General features: G+C 53.9%; 1 protein-coding gene across 1 annotated transcript in view; it reads right to left on the bottom strand.

The window, feature by feature from the left end:
• Positions 1 to 8,179, bottom strand: part of Tesc (tescalcin) — a 34,403-nt gene extending 26,224 nt beyond the window's left edge. Inside the window, exon 1 of the mRNA XM_021186949.2 lies at positions 7,935 to 8,179. Coding sequence (XP_021042608.1) covers positions 7,935 to 7,992 — 58 coding nt within the window. The 5' untranslated portion in view covers positions 7,993 to 8,179. The remainder of the gene's footprint in view (positions 1 to 7,934) is intronic.
• Positions 8,180 to 22,839: the final 14,660 nt, after the last annotated feature.

Here is a 22,839-nt window from a genome sequence, read left to right as displayed (position 1 = left end):
GGCCAGCCTGGTCTACAGAGTGAGTTCCAGGACAGCCAGGGCTATACAGAGAAACCCTGTCTCGAAAAAAAAAAAAAAAAAAAAAAAAAAAAAAGTCAAGAGGTGTTCAGAAGACAACAAGAAGAAGGTCCAACATATTTATAACAGGAACCACTAAGGGGTAAGATCACTCACAGGAAGCAATAATTTTTGTGATAGAAGACATGAATCATTTTTAGAACAGAACAGCATAATCCATTCCCAGGCATGATCATATAAAGAAAAACACTGACACAAAATTTTAAAACAGAGGGAAAATAGATTTCAACAACAACAATAAAAACCCATTAGACAAAGCCTCGTTTATCAACAGTAATCCAAAACAGAACAGAACTCTGGGAGCAGGGGATCATCCAGCAAGCTAAAATTGTATACCCAGCCCAATGTTCATTCGTAGACACCAGCAGAAAAGAGTTCAGTTTATAATTCACAGACCCTTGCTGGGAAATCTATGGGGAAAATGTGCTAAATAAGAAAAATCCACAAGGAATAATTTTTTCAAGAATTAATGTCCAAATGGATAATTATCGAGCTTGTAGGCTTCAGAAGTAAAACTTTTGGTTTGTCAAAGAGGTGAGGGCGTTACGGGAATTTGGGTGTACAAATTGCCATGCAAGGCTGGCAAAAGATGGCTCAGAGGGTAGAGGAGGCTCTTGCTATCCTGTGGGGTATGCACCCACATAAGCACTGACATGCACACATAAATATAATTTAAAATGCTGTGTATGTCAGAATGTGGCCAGCTGCAGAAGTTTATCACCCTGTAATTAAGGCGATGTGAAAGCCTTGGACTGTGCAAGTTTCAGGTTTTACTTTGTTACAGGTGAGGTATCTTAGGGAGGGGATCAAGTTAAAACACCAAAGTGATTTTACATGATAGTTTGTTTCCAGGCAGGGTCTTATGCATCCCTGTCTGGTCTCAGACTCCCTAAGTAGCAGAGGATGACCATGAACTTCTGATCTTCCTGCCTCCACCTCTCATTCCTGGAATCACCACACTGGTTTTACTTGGTTCTGGATTATTTGAGGGCAGGCATGCTATGAACTGAGACACTCTCTCTCTCTCTCTCTCTCTCTCTCTCTCTCTCTCTCTCTCTCTTTTTTGTTGGGGCGAGAGACACTCTCTCTCTCTCTCTCTCTCTCTCTCTCTCTCTCTCTCTGTGTGTGTGTGTGTGTGTGTGTGTGTGTTTATATTTGGATTTTCAAGACAGGGTTTCTCTGTGTAGCCCTGGCTCTCCCAGAGCTCACTCTGTAGACCAGGCTGGCCTCAAATTCACAGAGCTCAGGCCTGCCTCTGCCTCCAGAGTACTGGGATTAAAGGCGCGTGCTACCACTGCCCAGCATATATTTTTAAGGCATCTACTTTGTTTTTGTGGTGTTGGGGATTGATCCAAAAGTCTCCCAGTTAGGCACCTGCCCTACCACCGCGTCTCCCCTGCCCCCCCCCCAAGAAGTCTCCCTTCATGCATCTTGAGCTCATCTGTCACATGACTTCAGGGAGGAATTTTCCACTTGGGGTGTCACACCAGAGCTCAGAAAGTTTGTCTTTGGGAGCGCTCTAGATTTGACACTTGCTAGGGGACCCTTTTCCAGCTATGGCATGTGCAGCAAGATATTCTCCACAGAGGGCCTTGAGGCACAGCCAGGCTCCTCCTGAAGGGGCTCTGGGAGGTTCAGTCTCATCAGCAATGCCCCTGCCTCCTGCTTCTCCTTCTAGAGGATCTAAGGCCCTGGCTGGCATGGCCTCGAACACTTCCTGTCGCCTCCCAAGTGGAAGGCCACCGCTGACAGCATGTCTGTCCACAAAGGTCATGCTGCGGGGACAACAAAGGACCTTTTTGTCTTCCTGTATAAGGTGACGGCTGCCACAGGTGGAAATGCCCAGTCGACCTTCTCGCTTTATGAATTAATGATGAAGTTGGAGGAAGTGACAGGCTGTCTGGTACCCCTGCTCCTCCCTCTAGCCCTGGCCTCCCTTCTTCTTCCAGCAATGGATCCTTCAGAGATGCACAAACCCCCCACATCCCTTAGCTTAAGGCACCAGGGACCAAAGTGCTTTGGGGATATAGGCGCTCATCCGTACGCCGGGCAATGTCTGGCCTGTCATCTAGCTGTCTGGTCTGTGTCATCCAGCCAGCTGTATGCCTGAGCTCTGATTAACCTCCCTCCTACATCCGGGGGTGGGGGCATTGGCTCACAACAAAATAGCACGCCCATACGGGGCATGGCAGCCGGGTAGGAAGGAGCACCAGGAAACTCATTACTGCAGGTCCCTAGGCTGGCAGCTCCAGCAACTGCCACCTGCTCTCCCACAGACAATACAAGTTCCTCTTGGAAACAGATGTGAGCCACCCAGGAAGCCCCCAGGAGACAGAAGGGGGTGATTCCCAAACCGATCTAACTGACCACCACCAAACATGCAAGTTCTTGAACATTCCATATCACTCAGAACCTATGCGATCAGCCCCAAAGCCCAAGGTAACTCAGTATACCAACATATGGCTGTAACATACAGGCCTCTCCAGGGGATGCCGGGGACCGCTGGGGCTGCAGGCTCTGTCTTTACCCCTGGGGTTTCTGCCTGCCTCCCTCCCACTCCACCCAACCCCGCCCCTGCATTTGACACCTCCCTAGTGGATCTGCTTTGGATTCCAGTTCGGCATCTATGTAACCAAGGGAAGTCATTTTCTGCCGTAACCCTGCACTCTGACCGGCAGAGACAGGAAAAACGACAGGAACACCAAGGAAGGTTTCTACAACAACTTTCGTCTTTATCTTGGGCTCATCCTGTTTTTGTTTTTCATCAGTCCTCTGCCTTTTATCCCTCCCCCTTCTCCTGGATCCAATCAGTGTTCAGCACGCTCTGAACATGAACCGTGCAGGCAGGCAGGGCGCGTGGTGATAGGCCAGTGACTCATCAGGCAGGCAGCACAGGATCTTGGTAAACAGGGATCACGGGGCTTGGCCACACCCACTTCCCACATATCCTCTTTTTGTTTAATTAAAATGGCTCTGGGATCGCATCTGTCTTAGGTTGCCCTCAACCATGTTACATCCTTACCCATCATTGGTGTGGTGAACTCATTTTCACCACCCTGTCTTAGGTTGGTATGCACATGGGAGAGTCTTACCCGTCATGGATTAACGATCCATCATACTGAGCCAAACGTGGGGTGGCAAATTACCTGATTCTATAGCCGCCATAGCTTGAGTCAGCAGTCATTGGTCGGCCTGCGCCTGCCTGAGCATGCATACCATCCACCACAGCATCTCCAATCACTGCTGTAATGATGGTGGCTGTAATTCCAAAGTCTCTCCTATTCCTTAGGAGCACTGACAACTGACCCTCCTGTATCTCCAGGGGCCAGGGTATGGCTGTGGGTTTTCTGGTCACCATTGCCAGGGGGGTCTAGTAGCATTCCAGCATTGAGGCAAAAAAGCATGTGATATTGGAGCATTCTAATTCAAAAGAACTAGTCCTATTAATAACTAAAAAGAAAACGGGAGGTACCATACATACAGAAGTAAGTTTACAATTATTTTCCACAGAAAAGCACAGACTCCCCTTCAAGGATACATTAAACAAGGCATTGCATAGAATCTCATATTCCTTCTGTTGGGATGACAGGTGTAATAGGTACAAATGGCTTCTAATCTTCTTCGTTGTTGTCGTCTTCTTCTTCTTCTTCTTCTTCTTCTTCTTCTTCCTCCTCCTCCCTCCTCCTCCTCCTCCTCCTCCTCCTCCTTTTTCCCAAGACAGGGTTTCTCTGTATGGCCCTGGCTGTCCTGGAACTCACTCTGTAGACCAGGCTGGCCTCGAACTCAGAAATCNNCCTGCCTCTGCCTCCCAAGTGCTGGGATTAAAGGCATGTGCCACCCCTGCCCAGCTGCTTCTAATGTTCTTATACTGAGAACTTTATGGAGCCGTGGGGTAAGCCCCCTTTTGTGAGGCTCCCGGGGTCTACTGCTGAGGAAGGTGGCTTTGGCTGGCTGCTAAGTGGATGGCTGAGCACAGAAGGTGTCAGGCCCACCCCATGCCAGCGTACCCTCCTGTACCTCCAGCCCTTGAGCTGCCGAGGGCCAGAGGACCTGCCCACCCCCCACCCTCATCCAGGGCCTGCAGGCATAGGGGACAATGGGCTCCCAGGCCTCAGATGCCATCACTGGGAGGTTGAAGCTGAAGCCCCCCATCCCCTCTTTCTTCCATCTGCAGAGCCTCCATGACCTCATCCATTCAATGGGCCAGCAGCGTCCCCACAGTGCCCTGGAACAGGACCTGGTTATTGACTCCTGGGCTGCACTTGGCACTGGGCAAATGGCACGGAGCTGCCAACATTGCTGTAAGAGCTAAGCTCTGGCCCCAGGTTCTGCTAATTCTAGCAGCTTCTTGGCCTCTCTGCAGGCAGGTCTGAGACTGGAGGACAGACCCCGCCCCACCTCCACCCCCACCCCACCCCCGCCCTGTGCATCCTCCTGTCTGCCTTCAATCAGGAGCCCAGAGTAGGGCGGGGACTAGGGGGAGGGAGCACCTCGGGGCCAGCTCAGGATCCCAAGGGTCATGGCACTGGCCGGATGTCCCTCCTAGTCCGAAAGAAACTGAGGTCCTCAGCTGGCTGCTTCGGAAGAGTCTAGGTGGGCACTGACTAGGCTCAGAGGGCAGCTTGAGACAGAGGAATCAATCAGTTCTCTCTGTGGAGGGAGGCGCCCTGTGCAGGTGGGCGGGCAAGCTCTTGAACTCCCTTAAGGCGTATTTTCCCTGGTGTGACTCAGGCTGGCAGGGACAAGGCCTGTAGAGGGGAGGTAACCCTCGAACTCAGTGACTGCCCCTACCCCCATGTGCACCTCCTGTGGTCTCATCGCCAACAAGCAACTCTGTGGGGACAGGACGGGAGAGGTGATGGTCTGAGGTGGGAGGGGAGGAATGCAGGAGCTAAGGGAGACCAGGTCTGAGGGTGTCCACTAAGGCTGCAGGTGAGCAGCCTGGCAGGAAGGGAGCAATGGCTCTCAGGGCCCCTAGATGGTGGTGGGAACTTTGCCTTGAAATTTTAACCCAAGAGGAGGTGACAGGAAGTCTTCCATATAAAGAGCAAACATGAATCAAGATGGTGTAGGGTGGAGCAGAAGCAGAAAGGTTTGTGCAAAGGTCCTGGGGTGAGCAAAAGAAGAGCAATGCATCATGGGCCCCAGAGGTCACAGCATGTGGTGGGGAACCCTCCATCTCCCAACCCTTCACTCCTGGCTGTGGTGCTGAAGGCAAGAGGCTATCTAGCTCAGAGGTTCAGTTTCCCTCAGGAGAGAAAATGGCCTTATCTCCTTCCTGGAAGATGTAAGTGAAGACCTACTGGGTGTTGTGTAAAGTTCTCAGTGTTGGTCTAGGCAAGCCCGAGTGCAGTGGTGCACCTCTGGACGTCCAAAAGTTCTCACATCAGGACCCTGTTCAACCCCACGCCACGTCCAGTGCCTTCCTGGCTAATCTCCACACAACTGCTCGAAGGTGACACCCAGGTAGAGCACTGAGGTCCAGAGAGGCGGTGACCTGCTGAAGGTCACACAGCAGGGATACAGGGACCAAGACCTAGCTCAATGTAGCTCTATTGTTAAGTCCAACTGATAGGAGGGGAAACTAAGGCACAGGGAACACAGGGGACCACTGAAGTTGGGGCTGCAGTGCAGCCTGAGCCTGGAGGACTGCTATGTCATCAGCCAATCTCACTGAGGTGACCAACTGCCTCCTGCTACAGGGCCATGCCACCTGCCACTCCAATGTTCTGGTCACTGTCACATGACCAGCTCCTTCTTCGCTACCTGCCTACTCCTCCCAGATCCCCATGTTGCTTGTTCCTAGAAACATAACACGGGTGGGGTGGATCTGAGTCCCGTGCATTCTGTGTGGGAATATTGGCCTCTGAGTCACCTCCACATCCTCTAAAATCCTCAAAAACTCTAGTTCCTAAGGATCTGCCAAATGGTCGAAAGTGCCCAGACTAGACCAGCCCCTTCAGGGCCTGTGGGACCCTAGGGGTGGGGATGGCATAACCTTGGATTTCTCCCCCTCCAGCTCCCTTAAGAGTTGAATTCTGAGCACAGGCAGCAAGTGAAGAAGCCACCCCAGCCACCTCCAGGCAGCCACTGAGCCTGAGCATCTGTCACCGTGGGAGGCTGGGCCCAGGAAACTGACAAGGCTCCCAGCATGCCCTGCATCCCGTCACTGTCAAACCCACAGCCCTCAGGAATTCCCCCAGAAGCCCCTGGGTGTTGCTCCGGTGGGGACCCAACCAGCACCAGGAATCCCAGCTCTCCCCACACCAGCTGGGACAGCAACTGGCAATCGGTCAAACGGAGTCAGAAGTGGGCGGGGACTCCCGCTGTCCTCCATCACGTGGGCCTGGGAGGGGGCGGGACAGGTTTATGAAACTTTTGGTTTGTGGTCAGCAAAATGAACTCAGAGAGAAAATACAAAAGTCGGGGAGGGCGCTGCCCTGCAGTCCCAGAACTGCGGAGACTGAAGCAGGGAGTGTCCCCCCCCCTCCCCATCGCAGCAGCCCGAGCCCCAAAGTGAAACCGTGCTTCAAACTGCAGTGCCTACAGTGTGCACACACAATCACACTTCAGTTTGAGTGAAGTGCACACACTTCAGTTTGCCTTCAACACGGTGTGCACACGCACCTGCTTGCCTCGCACACAGTGTGTATACACTCCCGGTTTTCACACAGTGCGCGCACACTCTAGACTTTCACACAGTGTGTCCACACACTCACGGCTTTCATACACTGGGCACACACACCTGCTTGCCTCACACACAGTGTGCATACGCACTCGACTTTCACACAATGCGTGCATACACTCCCGGCTTGCACACAGTGGGCACACATCCTGCTCGCACGCGGGTCCCCTAGCACACAGTGCGCACACTCCCGGCAGCGCACCCACAGTCGACTATCACCGGGACCGGCCCGATGGCGCGCACCCTTAGCGGGTCCTGTAAACGACTCTCGCGGATCCGCAGCACACTTCGCATACTGGGGACTTTCTATGACTTCACCGGGCTCTGGGGAAGTGAGTGCCAGCCCAGTCCCCCTCTCGGGTGGGGCTGACTGGGTGCTCTCAACTCAGTCGCAAACCTCCTGCCGCAGCACCCCTGGGGCGCGCCAGCCTCCCATTCCTCAGAGAAGGCAAACTGAGAACGGGAACTGACTGGCCCAAGGTCACACAGCCCTGGCAGAACTCACAACCGGCTCTGTCCGGCCACCGAAGCAGGCTGCGCCCACGCGCCTGCCCACTCTCGCGCAAGTCCGGGTCCCCTCGTCGCTTCCGAGCCCAGGGTCAATCGCGAGGCAGACGGGCGCGCTTCCCCCACGCGCGCCCCGCCCGGCCTCTGCGGTCCCGGGAGTGCGGGCCAGCCCGGAGGACGCTGGGCTCGGTGCCCGAGCCTGCAGCCGGGGGGCGGGGACGCACGGGGAGGCAGCAGGGTGACCCCCGCCTAAGGTCGCTGCGGACCGCGCGGCTTCTCCCGGTCCCGGCACTTCCAAACTTTACTCTCCGCTCATCCCCCAGCCGCAGACTTGCGGGTGCAGCGCGCGCTCGGCGCTCTCCGGGGCTGCCGGGGCGCCGGCCCTCATAGCCACGGCCACCTGCCGGGCTCCGCCCTGGTCGGGGGAGGCTTGGATCATGTCGCCTCTCGGGGCACCCTTACCCCAGGCAGGGGTCCCTGCCAACCCCTCCTGGCGTCGTCGCCCGCACAGCGGCTGGCGGGAACCCATCAGAAGCAGCCCGAGAGCGGTGCACAGAGAGGGCCAGCCACTAGCCCAAGGTCACACAGCACGGCGGCGCGAAGCGGGGGCATGCAGGCGACAGTCCCCGCCCGCGAGGGTTCCTGGCCACCGTGTGGTACTCACAGCCGGTCTTGCCCTCGAGCTCCCGCACCTCCTCGGACGCCGAGTGGGCAGCGCCCATGGTGCGCCGCGGGGCCCCGGGCGCCCCACGCAGGCCGGGGACTGCCTGGGCTGCGCTGCGCTCGAGCCGGGTAGGGACGCGGGGACAGCGGCGCGGAGCCGGTTCCGCGTGGGGCTCGAGCGGCCTCTTATAGCGGCGGGAGGCGGAGCGGCGCGGTCCTAGTGCTCATCCGCTTCCCTCGCGGCCGCGGGGGCGGGAATGGGGGTGGGGGGAGGACACGACGCGGTTATGCCCCTGCCGCAGCCCCGCGGGATGAGCTTGCGGGCAGCGCGACCCGCATCTCTCCGCCCACTCTGCGGGGCCCAGCGCCGGGACAGAGGAGGGCACGTGAGTGTGCCTAGTCTGAAAGATCCCCTCCCCCGAGCTTGCACCTAGGTGGGCGCCCAGAGGAGCGCGCGCCGCAGGTGACAGGCGTGGACTGAGTAGAGAAGGTGGGACCGATGAGTCCCGGGGACCCGCCAAGCTCTGAGATAGGCGGTACTGCTGCTGGTCTAACCACCATCTCTCCATCTCCAAATAGGGGTGCGGTGAGATGCTCACCGTAGCGCACACAGGGAGAAAGGCGTCGGAGTACATCGGGGTACCATGGGATCCTGTTCAGTTGGAGAGGAAGGGGCTGGTGCTCCAGGAAGGAGATATTCAACCTCAAGGCTACCCTGGGGGCCCGGACATGCCCTGCTCTGCTCGGTGACGCCCGGCTTAGCCTCCAAGAGTCTGTTCTGCCTGGAAGTGCTGGGGTCCCCACCATCTTTCACCTTGCCAGTCACTGCCGTGGGTGCGCCCACATCCTTGGTGCTGGCATTCTCAGGAGCCCACTCTAGGCAACCCAGGACCTGGGCCCTGGCAGCTCTTGCAACAACAGGAGTCTCGGCAGAGCCAGAAGAACCAGCCCCACCGCTGAAACCCCGATTACCACCCACTCTGAGTCTCCGGGGAGCTGAGTCTGCCCCTGGAGATCCTCCCTGAAGATCCCCGTCCTCCCTGCAGCGGCCCAGAGTTCACGGAAACAGCTCCCACCCGCGAGGCAAGGGAAGCTTAGCTGTGGGGCATCGCTGCTGAGTAGGCTGGACCGCCTCAGGGGGATTCCGTTTGTGGCTCCAAGAATTCTAAAAACCCAGACAGACCTTTGTGGGGTGGAGGGCAGGAAAGGGCTCCCCAGGTCCCCGGATGTTGAGGGTTCCTAAAACGTGCCATGATCTATGCCTTCCCGCAGCTAAGTTTCCTGTCTAGAGAGGATCTGTATTCTCCAGGCCGGGGGACCGACCCCCTCCCAATCCCCCATCACCCAGCAACCCCAGACACACCCGAACCCCCAAGCTGACAATGCCTGCCTTCTGTGCTAGATCCTTCTGCCGAGACCCTCCTCTTCCTCCGGGATCTTTGTGTAGGCCTCCTCGGAGAGGCCTTATCAAGTGTCCGTCTATTTTCACCAGGCTGGGGTGTGGTCGCCAAGGAGAGCAGCCCCCCCCCCTCCAGGGAGCTGCAAGGAGTCCTTAGGAAAGGGGGCGACAGTTTGACTTGTGTATTTGTTCACTCATTTAGTACGTGTTTCCTGAAGGCCTACTGTGTGCCGGGTCCTGACTAGTCTTTGAGCTTCAAACAGGGATAAGACACCATCTCTACTGCAGATGGAGTGGGAGAGACCTGGGAACCAGGCAGAGGACGGACTAATGGCCAGGGTGAGCTCTCGGGAGCACAGAGATCTCAATGTCCAAACTGAGCTTCAGAGACCGTAATTGTCCCCACCCGTGGTCCCACAGAGACAGCCGGCTCTGCGAAGCTGCGTGGGTGGTGTGGCGGCGGCACCCCCCCCCCCCGCAGTGAGTGATGTGAGAACCCAGCAGGGCTCTGTCCACACAAAGCCTGATGCCTCTGGTCCAGGACGCCACCACTTTCATTCAGTCTGTTGGCGTCATCAAAGCCAGACTGAGGTATGGGGGGTGGGGGTGGGGGAGCTTAACCGGAGGAAGGCACCACGGGGCTCCCTCCTCGGTCCCAACACAGGGCTGTCTCAGTCACCAGGTAACTGACTGCCTGACCCTGGAGACACAGGTCCCCCAGAGGAGCTAAAAGCCAGGGACAGACAAACCTGTTTGTCACTGTGCCAGTTGTGATTTGCAAGTCTGGTCCCTAGGAAACCAGAGAGCGGCTGAGTCCAAGAGATGTGGAGCTGGCCCCTGCCTTTAGCTCTGCTGTGGGACCACGCTTGCTCAAGTGGGTGACTTCACCTCCCGGAGCCTCAGTTTCCCCATCTGCAAGATGGCAAGAGCAACGGTACCCTCTTTCTGGGGGTAGCTTCGGGGGTTAAATAAGGGTTCATCTGCTCCAGCTGGTAGAAATGACAATTCCCAGGCTGCTCGGGGAAGTCCATCAGTGGTGTTTACCCGTTTCCACAGTGTGGACATCTGGAATGGCCGCCACAACTTATCAGCCAGCTGTAACTCAGCAAGGAGCTTTCGGGAGCCCCTGTTGAACAAGATTCTGCACAAGCTAGCTCAGACTGTGGTGGGTCTGCACTCCCATGCATGTTGTGCATGCATTGGCTATGAAGAGCCAGGAACATGGGTGATCCTACCGACCCCAGTCTGCAATAGATCTGGGGAGCCAGCGTTGCTCTGCAGTGGGTACCAGGTGCTGCAGGGGCACCCATTTTATTGGTCAGAGATCCCAGTGGTCTCCACCCATGGATTTGAACTCTGAGCAGCCATTTCTATGATCCTGTGTGGGGTGATTCCCCCCTGGGTTTTGGAATACTGCAGGAATGCAGAACACTGACTACAAAGAAGTTAGAAGGGACTCTAGGTGCCAGACAGCTGGACGGACAGACCACATCAAACAGGCCACATCAGCCAAATCATTCCAAGGGCACAACAGTTCTGGTGCAGGCCTGTGATCCCAGACTTGGGAAGCTGAGGCAGGAGGATTGCTGGGAACTCATAGTCAACCCAGGATACCGAGTGTGGCCCTGTCTCTGAAAGGGAGGGGTCTAAGGCCATGGCTCAGCCAGTACCACATTAGCCTGGCATGCAGGAAGGGCTGCATCAACCAGGCATGGTGGAGCACACGTATAATCTCAGAATTTGGCAAGTGGAGTATTGGGACACTCAAGATCATTCTTGGCTACACAGAGTACAAGGCCCACCTGGACTACTTTTTTTTTTTTTTTTTTAGACAGGGTTTCTCTGTATAGCCCTGGCTGTCCTGGAACTCACTTTGTAGACCAGGCTGGCCTCGAACTCAGAAATCCACCTGCCTCTGCCTCCCGAGTGCTGGAGGAACATTCATGTTCAATGAATAATGAAATCTCAGACTCCACCTTTCATCAGCTGCTTCTTCTTCTTCTTCTTCTTCTTCTTCTTCTTCTTCTTCTTCTTCTTCTTCTTCTTCTTCTTCTTCTTCTTCTTCTTCTTCCTCTTCATCTCCTCCTCCTCCTCCTCCTCCTATTTTAAGATTTATTTTATTATTATACATAAGTACTATTGCTGTCTTCAGACACATCAGAAGAAGGTGTCAAATCCCATTACAGATGGCTGTAAGCCACTATGTGGATGCTGGGATTTGAACTCAGGACCTTTGGAAGAGCAGTCAGTGCTCTTACCTGCTGAGCCATCTCGCCAGCCCCCCAGCCCCTTCTTCTTAAGTAAAGCTCTGACACAGGACCTTAGGAGACCTTGAGACAAACCCCCTCCACTCACCCATCAGCCTGAGTGAGGGTCCCTCTGGGGTACCTCAGGCCTCTCAGCCCCAGCCCCTTCCAGGCTACAGGACCACTGAGCCCCCAGGATCTCCCTTCTCAACTTCTGGCCGGACCTCAGAGGGGTACAGCTTCATGGGCCAGGGGGGCCTAAAAATAGGAGTCTAGGTCTCCTTGGGGAGGGTGGTTTGAGTGCGCTTCTCCATTATTTACACAATTATAAATAGTGACCAATCACTGGAGATGGCAGGGGCAAATGGAAGTTTGTCCCTGGATGGGCTTCAACTCTGCATTGGAGTGGAGAGGCAGAGAGAGGTGGCTGGAGCCCAGAATCCATTTCAAATTCACTGCGTCTTATATGGAGCTGGGGGTGGGGGGTCAAGGACGGGAGCTCTCAGAAACAGTGCATACCTGTGGGTGAATGTGGTTCTCCTCACGGCTGGCTGTCTCCTGTCTGTGAGGGGCCCTGAGGAGCAGCCTCCTGCATCACAGCAGATAGCCCAAGGGAACTGTCCGATCACTCCTTCGAACCTGGGACTGTTGGGTTGTGGGCCTGGGGGGAAGACCTGAGGCTGCTCTGTGCTGACCAGATGGATCCTGAGCAAACACAAGGAGGGAGATGGACAGAGACACAAGAGATGGGACATTGGCTGGGCAGTGGTGGCGCACGCCTTTAATCCCAGCACTCAGGAGGCAGAGGCAGGCGGATTTCTGAGTTTGAGGTCAGCTTGGTCTACAAAGTGAGTTCCAGGACAGCCAGGGCTACACAGAGAAACCCTGTCTCTGAGAGAGAGAGAGAGAGAGAGAGAGAGAGAGAGAGAGAGAGAGAGAGAGAGAGAGAGAGAGAGACCCAGTCAGCTATGACTGGCTTTAAAGATGGAAGAAGGGACTGAGAGCAAGAAATGTGGCCTCTGAAAACTGAAAAATTCAGGAAAACAGCCCCGCTCCCCAAGACTGCTAGAGAGATGTCTATCTGCTCCTTGCCGGTGGTCCAGGGAGACCCCCAGCAACCAGAACCAGAAGATAAATCATTTGGATTCTTCTGAGCCACAAAAACAAAACAAAACCAACCAAACAAGAAATAATGAGCTGGGACAGAGCCTGAGCTTGGAAGACAACCCCCCGGCCCCAGGGCTGTGAACATGCTGGGGACAGGGCAAAGCATTGTTTAGGGTTTTTTGTTTTTATTTTTGTTTTTTGTTTTTTTGAGACAGGGTTTCTCTGTATAGCCCTGGCTATCCTGGAACTCACTCTGTAGACCAGGCTGGCCTCAAACTCAGAAATTCACCTGCCTCTGCCTCCCAACTGCTGGGATTAAAGGTGTGTACCACCACGCCCGGCCTCTGTTTAGTTTTTGTACACTTGCATATAGATTGCCTCCAGTTCTTAAGAGTCTGAGTTCTAGGCCCAGGCGCTGCAGTCAAGTGCAGAGGTCCAGATAAGGACATTTCACATTCCAACTCTGGGTGGCTCTGAAGCCCACAGGCTGTAGATGTGCACGGATTTCCTTGATTAAAACACACAACCTGGAGAGTTTTAGTTTCTCTGCAGGGTCAAGTGACCATCGCTGCAGTCACTTTTACATCATCTTTCTCGTTCCCACACTTTCAGCCGTGATCCCACAATCCTCTGTCTTCCCCGAGACTCACCGACTCCAGATCTTTTCTTCCTGTAAACAGAATCGTGCATCTGATTCTTCCATGTATATATTTCAATGGTCACCGCACTGTAACAACGTTTCAATGCTCACCACACTGCAGCAACTTTTCAATGTTCACCGCACTGCAACAATGTTTCAATGTTCGACTGCACTATAACAATGTTTCAATGGTCACCACACTGTAACAAGTCTTCCAACTTCTTTCCTCTTCATAGTTGAGTACTATTCCACAACCGGGACAGCCATTGTTGTTGTTTACTCGTTCTTCCTAAGATGGACACTCAGTGGACTCTGTCTTTTGGCTGCTGTGACCCATGCTGTCGTGAACCTTGGTGTACAAAGATCTGTGTGAGCCTCTTTGACAACCGTATCTGGAGATACAAGAGCAGGGTAGCTGGGTAGGGGAGCACTCTTCCCTTTCTCTGTATCTACTTCCAAAGCCAGAGTCATGAATGTGCCCACAGGAGTAGGGGTGGGTGGCGGGTACTAGACAAGGAGGGTCTCCACGTGCTAGTGGCTTTCCTCAAATCATCTCAGCCAGCATGGCCAAATGAGAAGACACTGTCCCTTTATCATCCCATGTTCGAGATGTAGAAACTGAGGCTCAAAGGGGTTCAGATCTCTGGCTGGAGTCTAGTCTCCTGGGTCCCAGTCACTAGCCCATGATGACTGACACTTCTTAGAGGTGTCTCCAGCCACCAGGGTTACAGGCCTGTGCCACAGTGCCCTGTTTTTACAACTGGAGAAGGCCCTCCCATTCCTAGCTCGCTGGGCTCTCTCTCTCAGCGGAGCCACACCCCTGTCCAGGTCCCCATTGGTTCTGATGTAGCTAGGGACAAATCCTGGACTCCTGGGGTAGAAATGGGATCTGATGCACTTACCTGAGATCCCCTCAGGGACACAGTGTGCTGGACACAGTGTACCGTGTCCTGGCACATTACGGAGTGCTGGCCCCTTGCGCCCAAGTGCATTTTCCTCTTAGCTTTGGAGTCACAGACCACACACACATCCAGTGCAGGGAGGGTGGCGGCAGGGAGTGGCAAGATTAGGGACAGTTTCTGGGGATGACTGGCCCTGACTGTCTGTCTGTCTGTCTGTCCGTTAGCCAGCCTTCATCTGGGCTGGGGGCTGAGAGACTGTATCTAGAGGCCCAGAGCTGTCCAGCAGGGTGAAACCAGCTGTGTGGGCTGAGCCTGTGACCTCCTTCCTAGCCTGGGGCAGGGGAGGAGAGGGGAGCCCTGCAGAGGGTCCCCTCCCCCCTCCTCCCCTCTGAACATCTGCACTCAAGGATGTAACCAGACGCCGGGGTGATAAACACAGGGTGGGGTGCAGCATTACACAGGGTAAAATTTGAAGCTAAGTGATAAGAATCTCCATCGGGGCACCAGCCTAGGCAGGTGCCGCAGAGCCAAGGGCTCAGCCTGGCCACGTTGACTCAGCAGAACCCAGGCCCTTGCTGTCGCTGGCTGCTGACTAGGCAGGGGCAGGGGAGGGGAACTGGCTTCCAGCTGTCCACTCTGGCTGGCACTGAAACCTTGCGGAGCTGCAATAGCACAGAGGCAAACTCCATTCCTTCATCAGGCCAGAAGGAGGTGGTGTAGGATGTGAGTCAGTTTCCACTCGGGGATCCCAACATGGGCCAAGCTGGGGGCGGGGTCCCAAGCAGCTGTGTGCAGAGGTAGGTGAGGATCAGAGCTGGTGGGAGGATCTGGGGTTGGGGAGGAAATGGTGCCCCCCCCCACCTCTCCCACTTCCAAAAGGAACTCCAGGCCAACTTGAGGGACCTTCAGGATTAGCTAGCCCATCTCTGATGTTTTCAGAGAGAAGGAAACTGAGGGTCAGAGTGATCCCCAGCAACAGTGGAGCTGGATCTAGACTCACACCAGGGTCTGATGGGCATAGCAGGCTGTATCCTCCAAAAGCATCTCTGGGCCACTTCGGCCAGGCTAGCTGGCCTGCTTGTGGGTACACGTAGGCTCCTGCATTTGTACATATACCAGTAGGATTGAGGAAGGGGGAGCCCGGGGGACCAAGTAGTTCAAGCCCTGTGACAAACGCCTCACTCTGAAGCCTTGGATCCCATATGGAGATCACACTCAGGCTACACAGGCAAGGCTCACATGGTGCTTGCATGCACCGTAGCTTGATGATGGGCAGGGGGGCAGGGGGACAGGGGGACAGAGGTGACTTCATCCACCACTGGCTGGAGGCACTAAGGGTCAGTTGTACCTCCTAGTTGAATCCCAATGGGGACAGCCCAGGGGAGGGCATCTGCCGTGGGGATAATTTGGCTGCTGTCCTTCAGTCTGTCTCCCAGGAGCAGCCACCACAGAGGAAGGAAAAAGGCAGGCACACAAAGACAGACTTCAGGAACCTGGGACATGGGTGCAGCCACTAGATGTCATAGGGTTTGGGACAGATCTGGGATTTCTGGGCAGAGACAAGGGTGTGGCAAGTGTGAACTCAGAACCCCAGAGCCCCAGGAGGTAGCAGATTGCATGTACAGAAGGCATAAGTTGTCCTGAGGGGACCACAGTCCAAGAGGTAGGCAGTGATGGATGGCATGTGAGATGGTCCTGGGGTTACAGCAAAGGTCCCGCACAGAGGCACGGTAAATGGAGAGCTTCCATTTCACCCACAGGGTTTCCCCCATACCAACCAAAGGGCACAGAGCAGAGCCCGTTCCTTAGGGTGAGCAGGAACCCACAGACTTCTCCATACACACACACACACACACACACACACACACACACACACACTTAGAAGCAGCTACAGGTGCTGAGGCCTCCTTATGGGGACTTGTGGATAGTCCCTGTCTGCTAGGGGATGAGACCCCCCTCCCCAAAATGAGCTGGACCCCAAGCATGTCCCAGTGAGGTTGTTCATTAGCCTCTGCTCCCTGGAGTGGTTAAGACTTTGGCCCAGCCATGTCTGCACCCCTATTAAATAAAAAACAGTAGCCAGGCGTGGTGGCTCATGCCTTTAATTCCAGCACTCGGAGATTGCAGAGGCAGGTGGATTTCTGAGTTCGAGGCCAGCCTGGGTCTACAAAGTGAGAAACCCTGTCTCAAAAAAAGAAAAGAAAAGAAAAGAAAAGAAAAGAAAAGAAAAGAAAAGAAAAGAAAAGAAAAGAAAAGAAAAAACGGTGGTATGAACAGGAAGGTGTCCCCGAAGGTGATTCCAATGTCTAGCTTGATGCTTCAGCCACTAAGCCTGATGACCCGATGACCCACATGAGAGAACTGAGTCCTGCTAATTGTTCTCTGACCTCCACATGCACACACACATACATGCACGCAGACACATGCACATGCATTAGAGAGTTGCAGGTCAAAAGTCAGACTCAGTTGGAACTGTGTGTGTGTACACACGTGCGCATGCATGCATGTGTGCATGCCTGTCTGTGAGTGCACTCATGCCATAGTGCAGATATGGAGGTCAGAGGACAACCTGCAAGATTTGGTCCTCTCCATCGTGTGGGTTCCAGGGACTGAACTCAGGTTGTCAGGTTTGGCAGCAATCACCTTTACCCTTTGAGCCGTCTTGTGGGCCCTGGTTGGGCTTTGAGTACCTTCCCAGTTGCAGTGGCTACTCTGGATGCTCTGTAGGCATGGGGAACCCCAGAGCATCAGGTTTGCAGACAGGGGACAGCCAGCCTGGAGTTAGAGCTGAGCAAGAAAGCTTGCAGTGAACAGGAGGGAAGCTAATAGGGGCTCCATCGGGCTGACCCCTGCCTCCTGTTCCCTACTACTGGTCTGGCCAGGTGACCAGCAAATCAGAACATGGGAACAGGTAACTCAGACCCACAGCCTCAGCTAGCCTACCTGTGGCTTCCAATCCCTCCTTCCACCTGCTGAGATGCCCCAGGCTCTGCTGAGCCTCTGCTAGGGAGGAACAGGCAGCCTCTAGAGCAGGTGTGCCGACTTCTGCAAGCTTTTTATAAATAACCCGAGTGGGGAGTGCTCGGGATGCTGGGGTAGCTTGAGGATTATGAAGGAGACAGCTGTGGTGGGTGGCCACATCCTCTCTCCTGGCTTCGTGGGCAGGGATCAGAGTGTCACCCTTCCCGTATAACCCCAATGGGTGCCTGGAGCCGCTTGCTGACTCCTCACAGATAAGCAGGCGGGGGCAGCGCTCAGGCTTCCTGGAGTAACCTCAGTGATCTGCTTCTGTCCCCACATCTGTCCCCAGGACAAGTGCCATGGTCCTAGGCTGCTGGGTCAGGCAGAGAGGAGGAGGAGGAGGAGGAGGAGGAGGAGGAGGAGGAGGAGCAGATAGCAATGGATCCCGGGGAGAAAACATGAGGCCCTGTCTGAGGAGGTGCCCTGAGTTTAGAAGGAATAAGGCTAGATACTTCTCTTAGGGAAGAATTTGGGGGCAGTTTCCAATGTAGCCCAGGCTGGCCTCAAACTTGCTATGTAGCCAAAGATACCTGGAATTGCTGATTCTCCTGCCTCCACCTTCTGCATGCTGGGGTTACAGGTGTATGCCCCACCCGGTCATTTAGTTTTTCTTTTTTTGTTTTTTGTTTTTTTTTCGAGACAGGGTTTCTCTGTGTAGCCCTGGCTGAACCTGGAACTCACTTTGTAGACCAGGCTGGCCTCGAACTCAGAAATCTGCCTGCCTCTGCCTCCCAAGTGCTGGGATTAAAGGCGTGTGCTGCCACTGCCCGGCGGCCTTGTTTTTTTTTTTTTTTTTTTTTTTAAGCTGTATTACTGTGTGTACAGGTGGGTGTGCATGCCACAGTGTGTATAAGGAGATCAGAGCACACACGATTTCATGAAGCTGGTTCTCTCCTTCCACCTTTCTGTGGGATGGAACTCGGGCCCCCAGGCTGGTGTGGCCTGTGCTATCACCCACTAAGATAGGTAGCCTTTTGTTGTTGTTGTTGTTGTTGTTTTGTTTTTCAAGACAGGGTTTCTCTGTGTAGCCCTGGCTGTCCTGGAACTCACTCAGTAGACCAGGCTGGCCTCGAACTCAGAAATCTGCCTGCCTCTGCCTCCCAAGTGCTGGGATTAAAGGTAGCTATTTTAAAGTGCATTTTAAGTTCAGGGAGGCTGTGTTCTGATGTTTCTACTTTGTCAGATGTTTCTACTATGAAAGTTTCAAAAGGATTTTCCCCCAAGTTTGTAAACAGACCCCTGCCGTGCGCAAGCCCCTCCACCTTGCCATAACTACAGTGCTTAAGAAGCAAGTGTTAAGTTAGTGCAATGCTCGAGAGGGTTTAGTTAGATGCTTAATGATGCTTGTGAAATACAAGCGGGCTTAGTGCGACCCACTCACAGGCATTTCTATTTCTGTGTGTGGAATATTACACACAGGGTCTCACTATGTAGTCAGGCTGGCCTTGAACTGGTGGACATCCTCCTGCTTAAGCCTCCCCAGGACTTAGAGATTACATACGTGTCTCCCATGCCAGGTATAGAGTATCTTTAATTTCTGTGCTTGTGGTTAAAAGTGGACCTGACTTGTGTTGTATATGGCTTTACCAGAAGACTATACCCCAGCCCAGAATATATTTAAATAATAATAATTATTATTAAATTTAGTATCTTTATGTGGTCAGGCTGGCCCAAACTTGCAATCTTTCTGCTTCAGCCTCCTGAGTACTAGGGAGACCAGCCTGAACCACCAGGCTCCATCTGCTCTGGGCAGCCACCAGTCTATGGCACCTGCCCAGCTGGGTTGAGCCATGTGCAGGTCTCCGCCCCAAGGCCCTCTGCCTTCTCCTGGGGTCATCGTCCTCTGGGACCGTGATGGCCATGCTGCTGGCAATAACTAAGAGGACCTGGTCACGGGGTGGAAGAGGGCCACCATCTCTGTTTCTCCAAGCCACTTACTCCCAGTGAATAGAGGAGATGCTTACAGTCTTAAGACAGGATTGTTAAACTCACAGCTTCCTCAGCCCCTGCTGAGTCCCCATACAACCTCCACCACACACACAGACACACACACACACACACAGACACACACACACATTGCTGGCTTCAGGGACATGCACTGCGCCCAGCCTTTGGAGATGGATACAGCAGTGTTTCGTTTTTAAGGGACAGCAATGGCATCCTCAGATAAATTCATGCTTCTGGCAGCTTCAAGGCCTCAGAGAAGGACAGGTACCTCTCTGCCTTCCATCTGTGCTGTGCGGGCACAGGAGACAGCAACGAGAAGCCGCCAGTCACCGGGAGAGGATGTGGAAACTTACCTCGTCCCCACAGAGGAACTCGGGGTCCCCCGGAGGGAACAGCAGAGCCCTGGCCATGCGACCAGCTGGCAGGGTGCCTGGCTCATCTTGGCACACACTGGCTCCCTCCTGGCTGGGTTCCCAGCAGCTCGATGATGGCCTCCTCCAGGAAGGTCACCAGGCACTGGAGCTTAATGATCTCCCCAGGGGGCCAGATGTTGTCGGTTGGCCTTGTTTACTGGGATGCCTGGATGGTGCTGATGAGGAGTCTCTCATTGTGAGAGGGAAACTGCAAGGCCTGCCCTCACCCTCAGACCCTGTGTTTGTCTCTAGTACCTGCTGGGCAGCGCTGTCCTGGTCTATGTGCGGTTCACTCTGGGATTGCTGCCCCCACCCCCACCTCACAGACAAGTTTTCTGCTCAGCAGCATCATGCCCTCCCCAGCTCTGAGCAGCCCTAGGGGATGCAGGACAAATGATGCTTACCCGGAACCTTTTACTGAGTGGGAGAACTCACGGGAGGAAAGTCTCTTATCAACAATACCCTCGCTCATCAGTGACTAAGCTGTCACTCTGAGAGACCATGAGAGACCCAGGGATCCACAGGTTGGCCTCTGAGCACCTCGGGTTGGCAGTGTCTGATCCCTGGAAAAGTAAAAAGGTGTACAGCACATACAAACAGCTGATCCCTGGCCTGTCCCAAAGGGTGCGAATCTACCTTTCCGTTTGTTTCACTAACAATCAAATTGTTCCTGCTACAGCTGTGTCACAGAGCCACAGGCACCTTCATGAGGAGGATGGCTTGATCTCAGCAACCCCCCGAGAAGATGGGGCGTTCAGACAGACAGACCAGGAGAGCTGTGAGCGGCAGCTGGTGTGGGCACCACAGGCACCACGCAGCGCTGGGCTGAGCCCTGGGCCCCGTCTCTCAGGAGCTGTACCATCCCAGGTTAAGTTCCTCAGCCTCTCCAAGCCTTCACTTCCTTTCCTGTGACCTGGAAGAACTCCAAGCATATCCATCCTCGTTGAACGCCACCCCAATGCAGGTTCCACATGCTTCCCGCCGGGGTCCAGTGACAGGATAAGAGTGACTTTACAGAACAGTCTACAAGTGTTAGCCTATGTTTCCTGGGTCAATGTCTGTGTCAAGCAACGCCCTCACGAGGCTAGCTCATTTGTGCTCTGAGAATAAAGACTGCTAAGTTCTCTATTGGGGAAATTGCTGAGACCTGTCCTGCCCCTCACAGAGAAAAAAAAACGCAGTGGGGCACAGAGGCTCCAGCATGGGGAAGGCTGAGAGAAGAGGTCAAGAATTCCAGGCCAGGGCTGGAGAGATGGCTTAGTGGTTAGGAGCACTGACTGCTCTTCCAGAGGTTCCAAGTTCAATTCCCAGCAACCACATGATGGCTAACAACCATCTGTAATGGGATCAGATGCCCTCTTCTGGTGTGTCTGAAGACAGCTACAGTATACGCATTCATAAAATAGACTACATCTTTTTTTTTTTTTTTTTAAAGAATTCCAGGCTAGTCTGGGCTAAACACTGAGACTAGCTTGGGGCAGGGCTGGGGTGCTGGGGTGGTGGGGCATGCAGGGGAAAAGAACAATAAAAAAAAAAAAAAAAAAGCCAGGGGAACCACATTGACATTTGGGCCTTTGTGAGTGACCATGCTACCTAATGCCTTGCCCAGATCATGACTCAGTGGTGGTCAAGTCTCCAGGCAGGCCAGGAAAAGACAGGGTCTCAGCCTTCAGCCCGTGCTTGGAAAATATTCAAATCCAGTCCTTCAAGGGTGATGTCACCCTGCTGAGAGTAATACACTTCCTTTGAATTTCATACCTGGATCAAAACAAACAAACAAACAAATGAACAAAAACCCATTCTGGAGCCTAACTTGACACAGCATTGGGCTATGGAAGACTGAATACACTGATGGCTGCATCTTCTCAGGTGACGTCCAGGACCCACACGCACTCCAGCTGGCAGCCAGAGGATGCTGCAGAAAGGGGAAAGGCTGAACCTCGTGGTGAGCGCCCAGTACCGGGGGGCGCCTTGTCTATCTGCAGTGTGAGGTCACATTCAATAGCATTTCAGGTATGCAGAGGTGAAGGGGTCCTGACTCTGCAAATGCGGGCCAGCTGGGCCGGGTGTCAGGCAGAAGGGTCACCAGTTTCGAACGCCTCAGGGAACAGTGCATGGTGCAGAGCTCAAAAGAGACCAACAGAAGTACACGTGGAGGAGGGGACCTGGCGGTGTGGGGGGGTGACTGAGGGGTAGGGTCTTGGTTATACTGTTTTCGGTGTTTGGTTTGTGGGCTTTGGAGACAGAACCTGAGGCCCTCTACATACCGAGTCCGTGGTCCTTGGCTGGGCTTCACTCCAGCCACATTTATTTTCTTGAGAAACATTTTAAAGTATATTTTTCTATTTATTTATGTATGTGTGAATACATTTGTGTACATGTATATGAATGAGAAAGAGAGACAGAGGGAGAGTATTTGTGCGTGTGCATGGTGTGTGTTTGTGTATGTGTGTGTGCACGCGCGTGTGCCTGTGTAAATCAGAGAATAACCTGTAAGTAGCTCTTCTTCCAGCATGTATTGGTAGCAAATCCCTTCGTTCTAAGCATTCAATGGCCCTTAAAGTTTTCAATATTGACTCAGTGAGACAGACATCGACTGTCCCCTTGGCACTTGCAGGCAGAGGTCACATTCCCAGTGGGACAGGAACACCCTCAGCAGGCAAAATGTTCTTAAGACCATCTCAGCAGGGACCACTTCTGACAGAGGTCACGGCTGTGCCAGGGCACAGGAGTACCCCAGGGACTCGTGGCAATCTGGTCCCAACGGCTAAGGCGGGAATAAGGATCCATCAACAGACAAGTGGAAGAAAGGTGTTGCCTGTCATAAATGTGGTCCTTCCCTGGCTGTGATCACACGATGCTGAGTGAAAGAGACCAGATACAGGTGGCCTCAGGGCCAACATCCCACGGACAAAAGTGTCCACGGGAGACAGATCCACAGGAACGGAGAACAGCAGTCAAGGCTGAGGAGGGGGGAGGAACGTCACCTTGACTTAGGTGGCCAGGAGTGGTGGCTTTGTGTCATGTACTAGAGTTGTGTTATCTTGTATTCTGTGCTGAGCCGGGGAGCCAACATCAGAGGAGCAGAAGAGGAACTGCGCATGGCATACAGACACAATAGTGCACTATTCAGCCCTGAAGCGGGCAAGGAAATCTCCGAGCTGCAGTTGCTTGGGAAACATAGTTCAAGTGATCATTTTACCCTGGCTGCTCCCAGTTGAGAGGGAAACC

Source organism: Mus pahari, chromosome 23 (genome assembly GCF_900095145.1).
Source record: "Mus pahari chromosome 23, PAHARI_EIJ_v1.1, whole genome shotgun sequence".
Classification (NCBI taxonomy): Eukaryota; Metazoa; Chordata; class Mammalia; order Rodentia; family Muridae; genus Mus; species Mus pahari.
The sequence above is the reverse complement of the archived record's forward strand: the minus strand, read 5'-3'. Positions and strand labels throughout refer to the sequence as shown.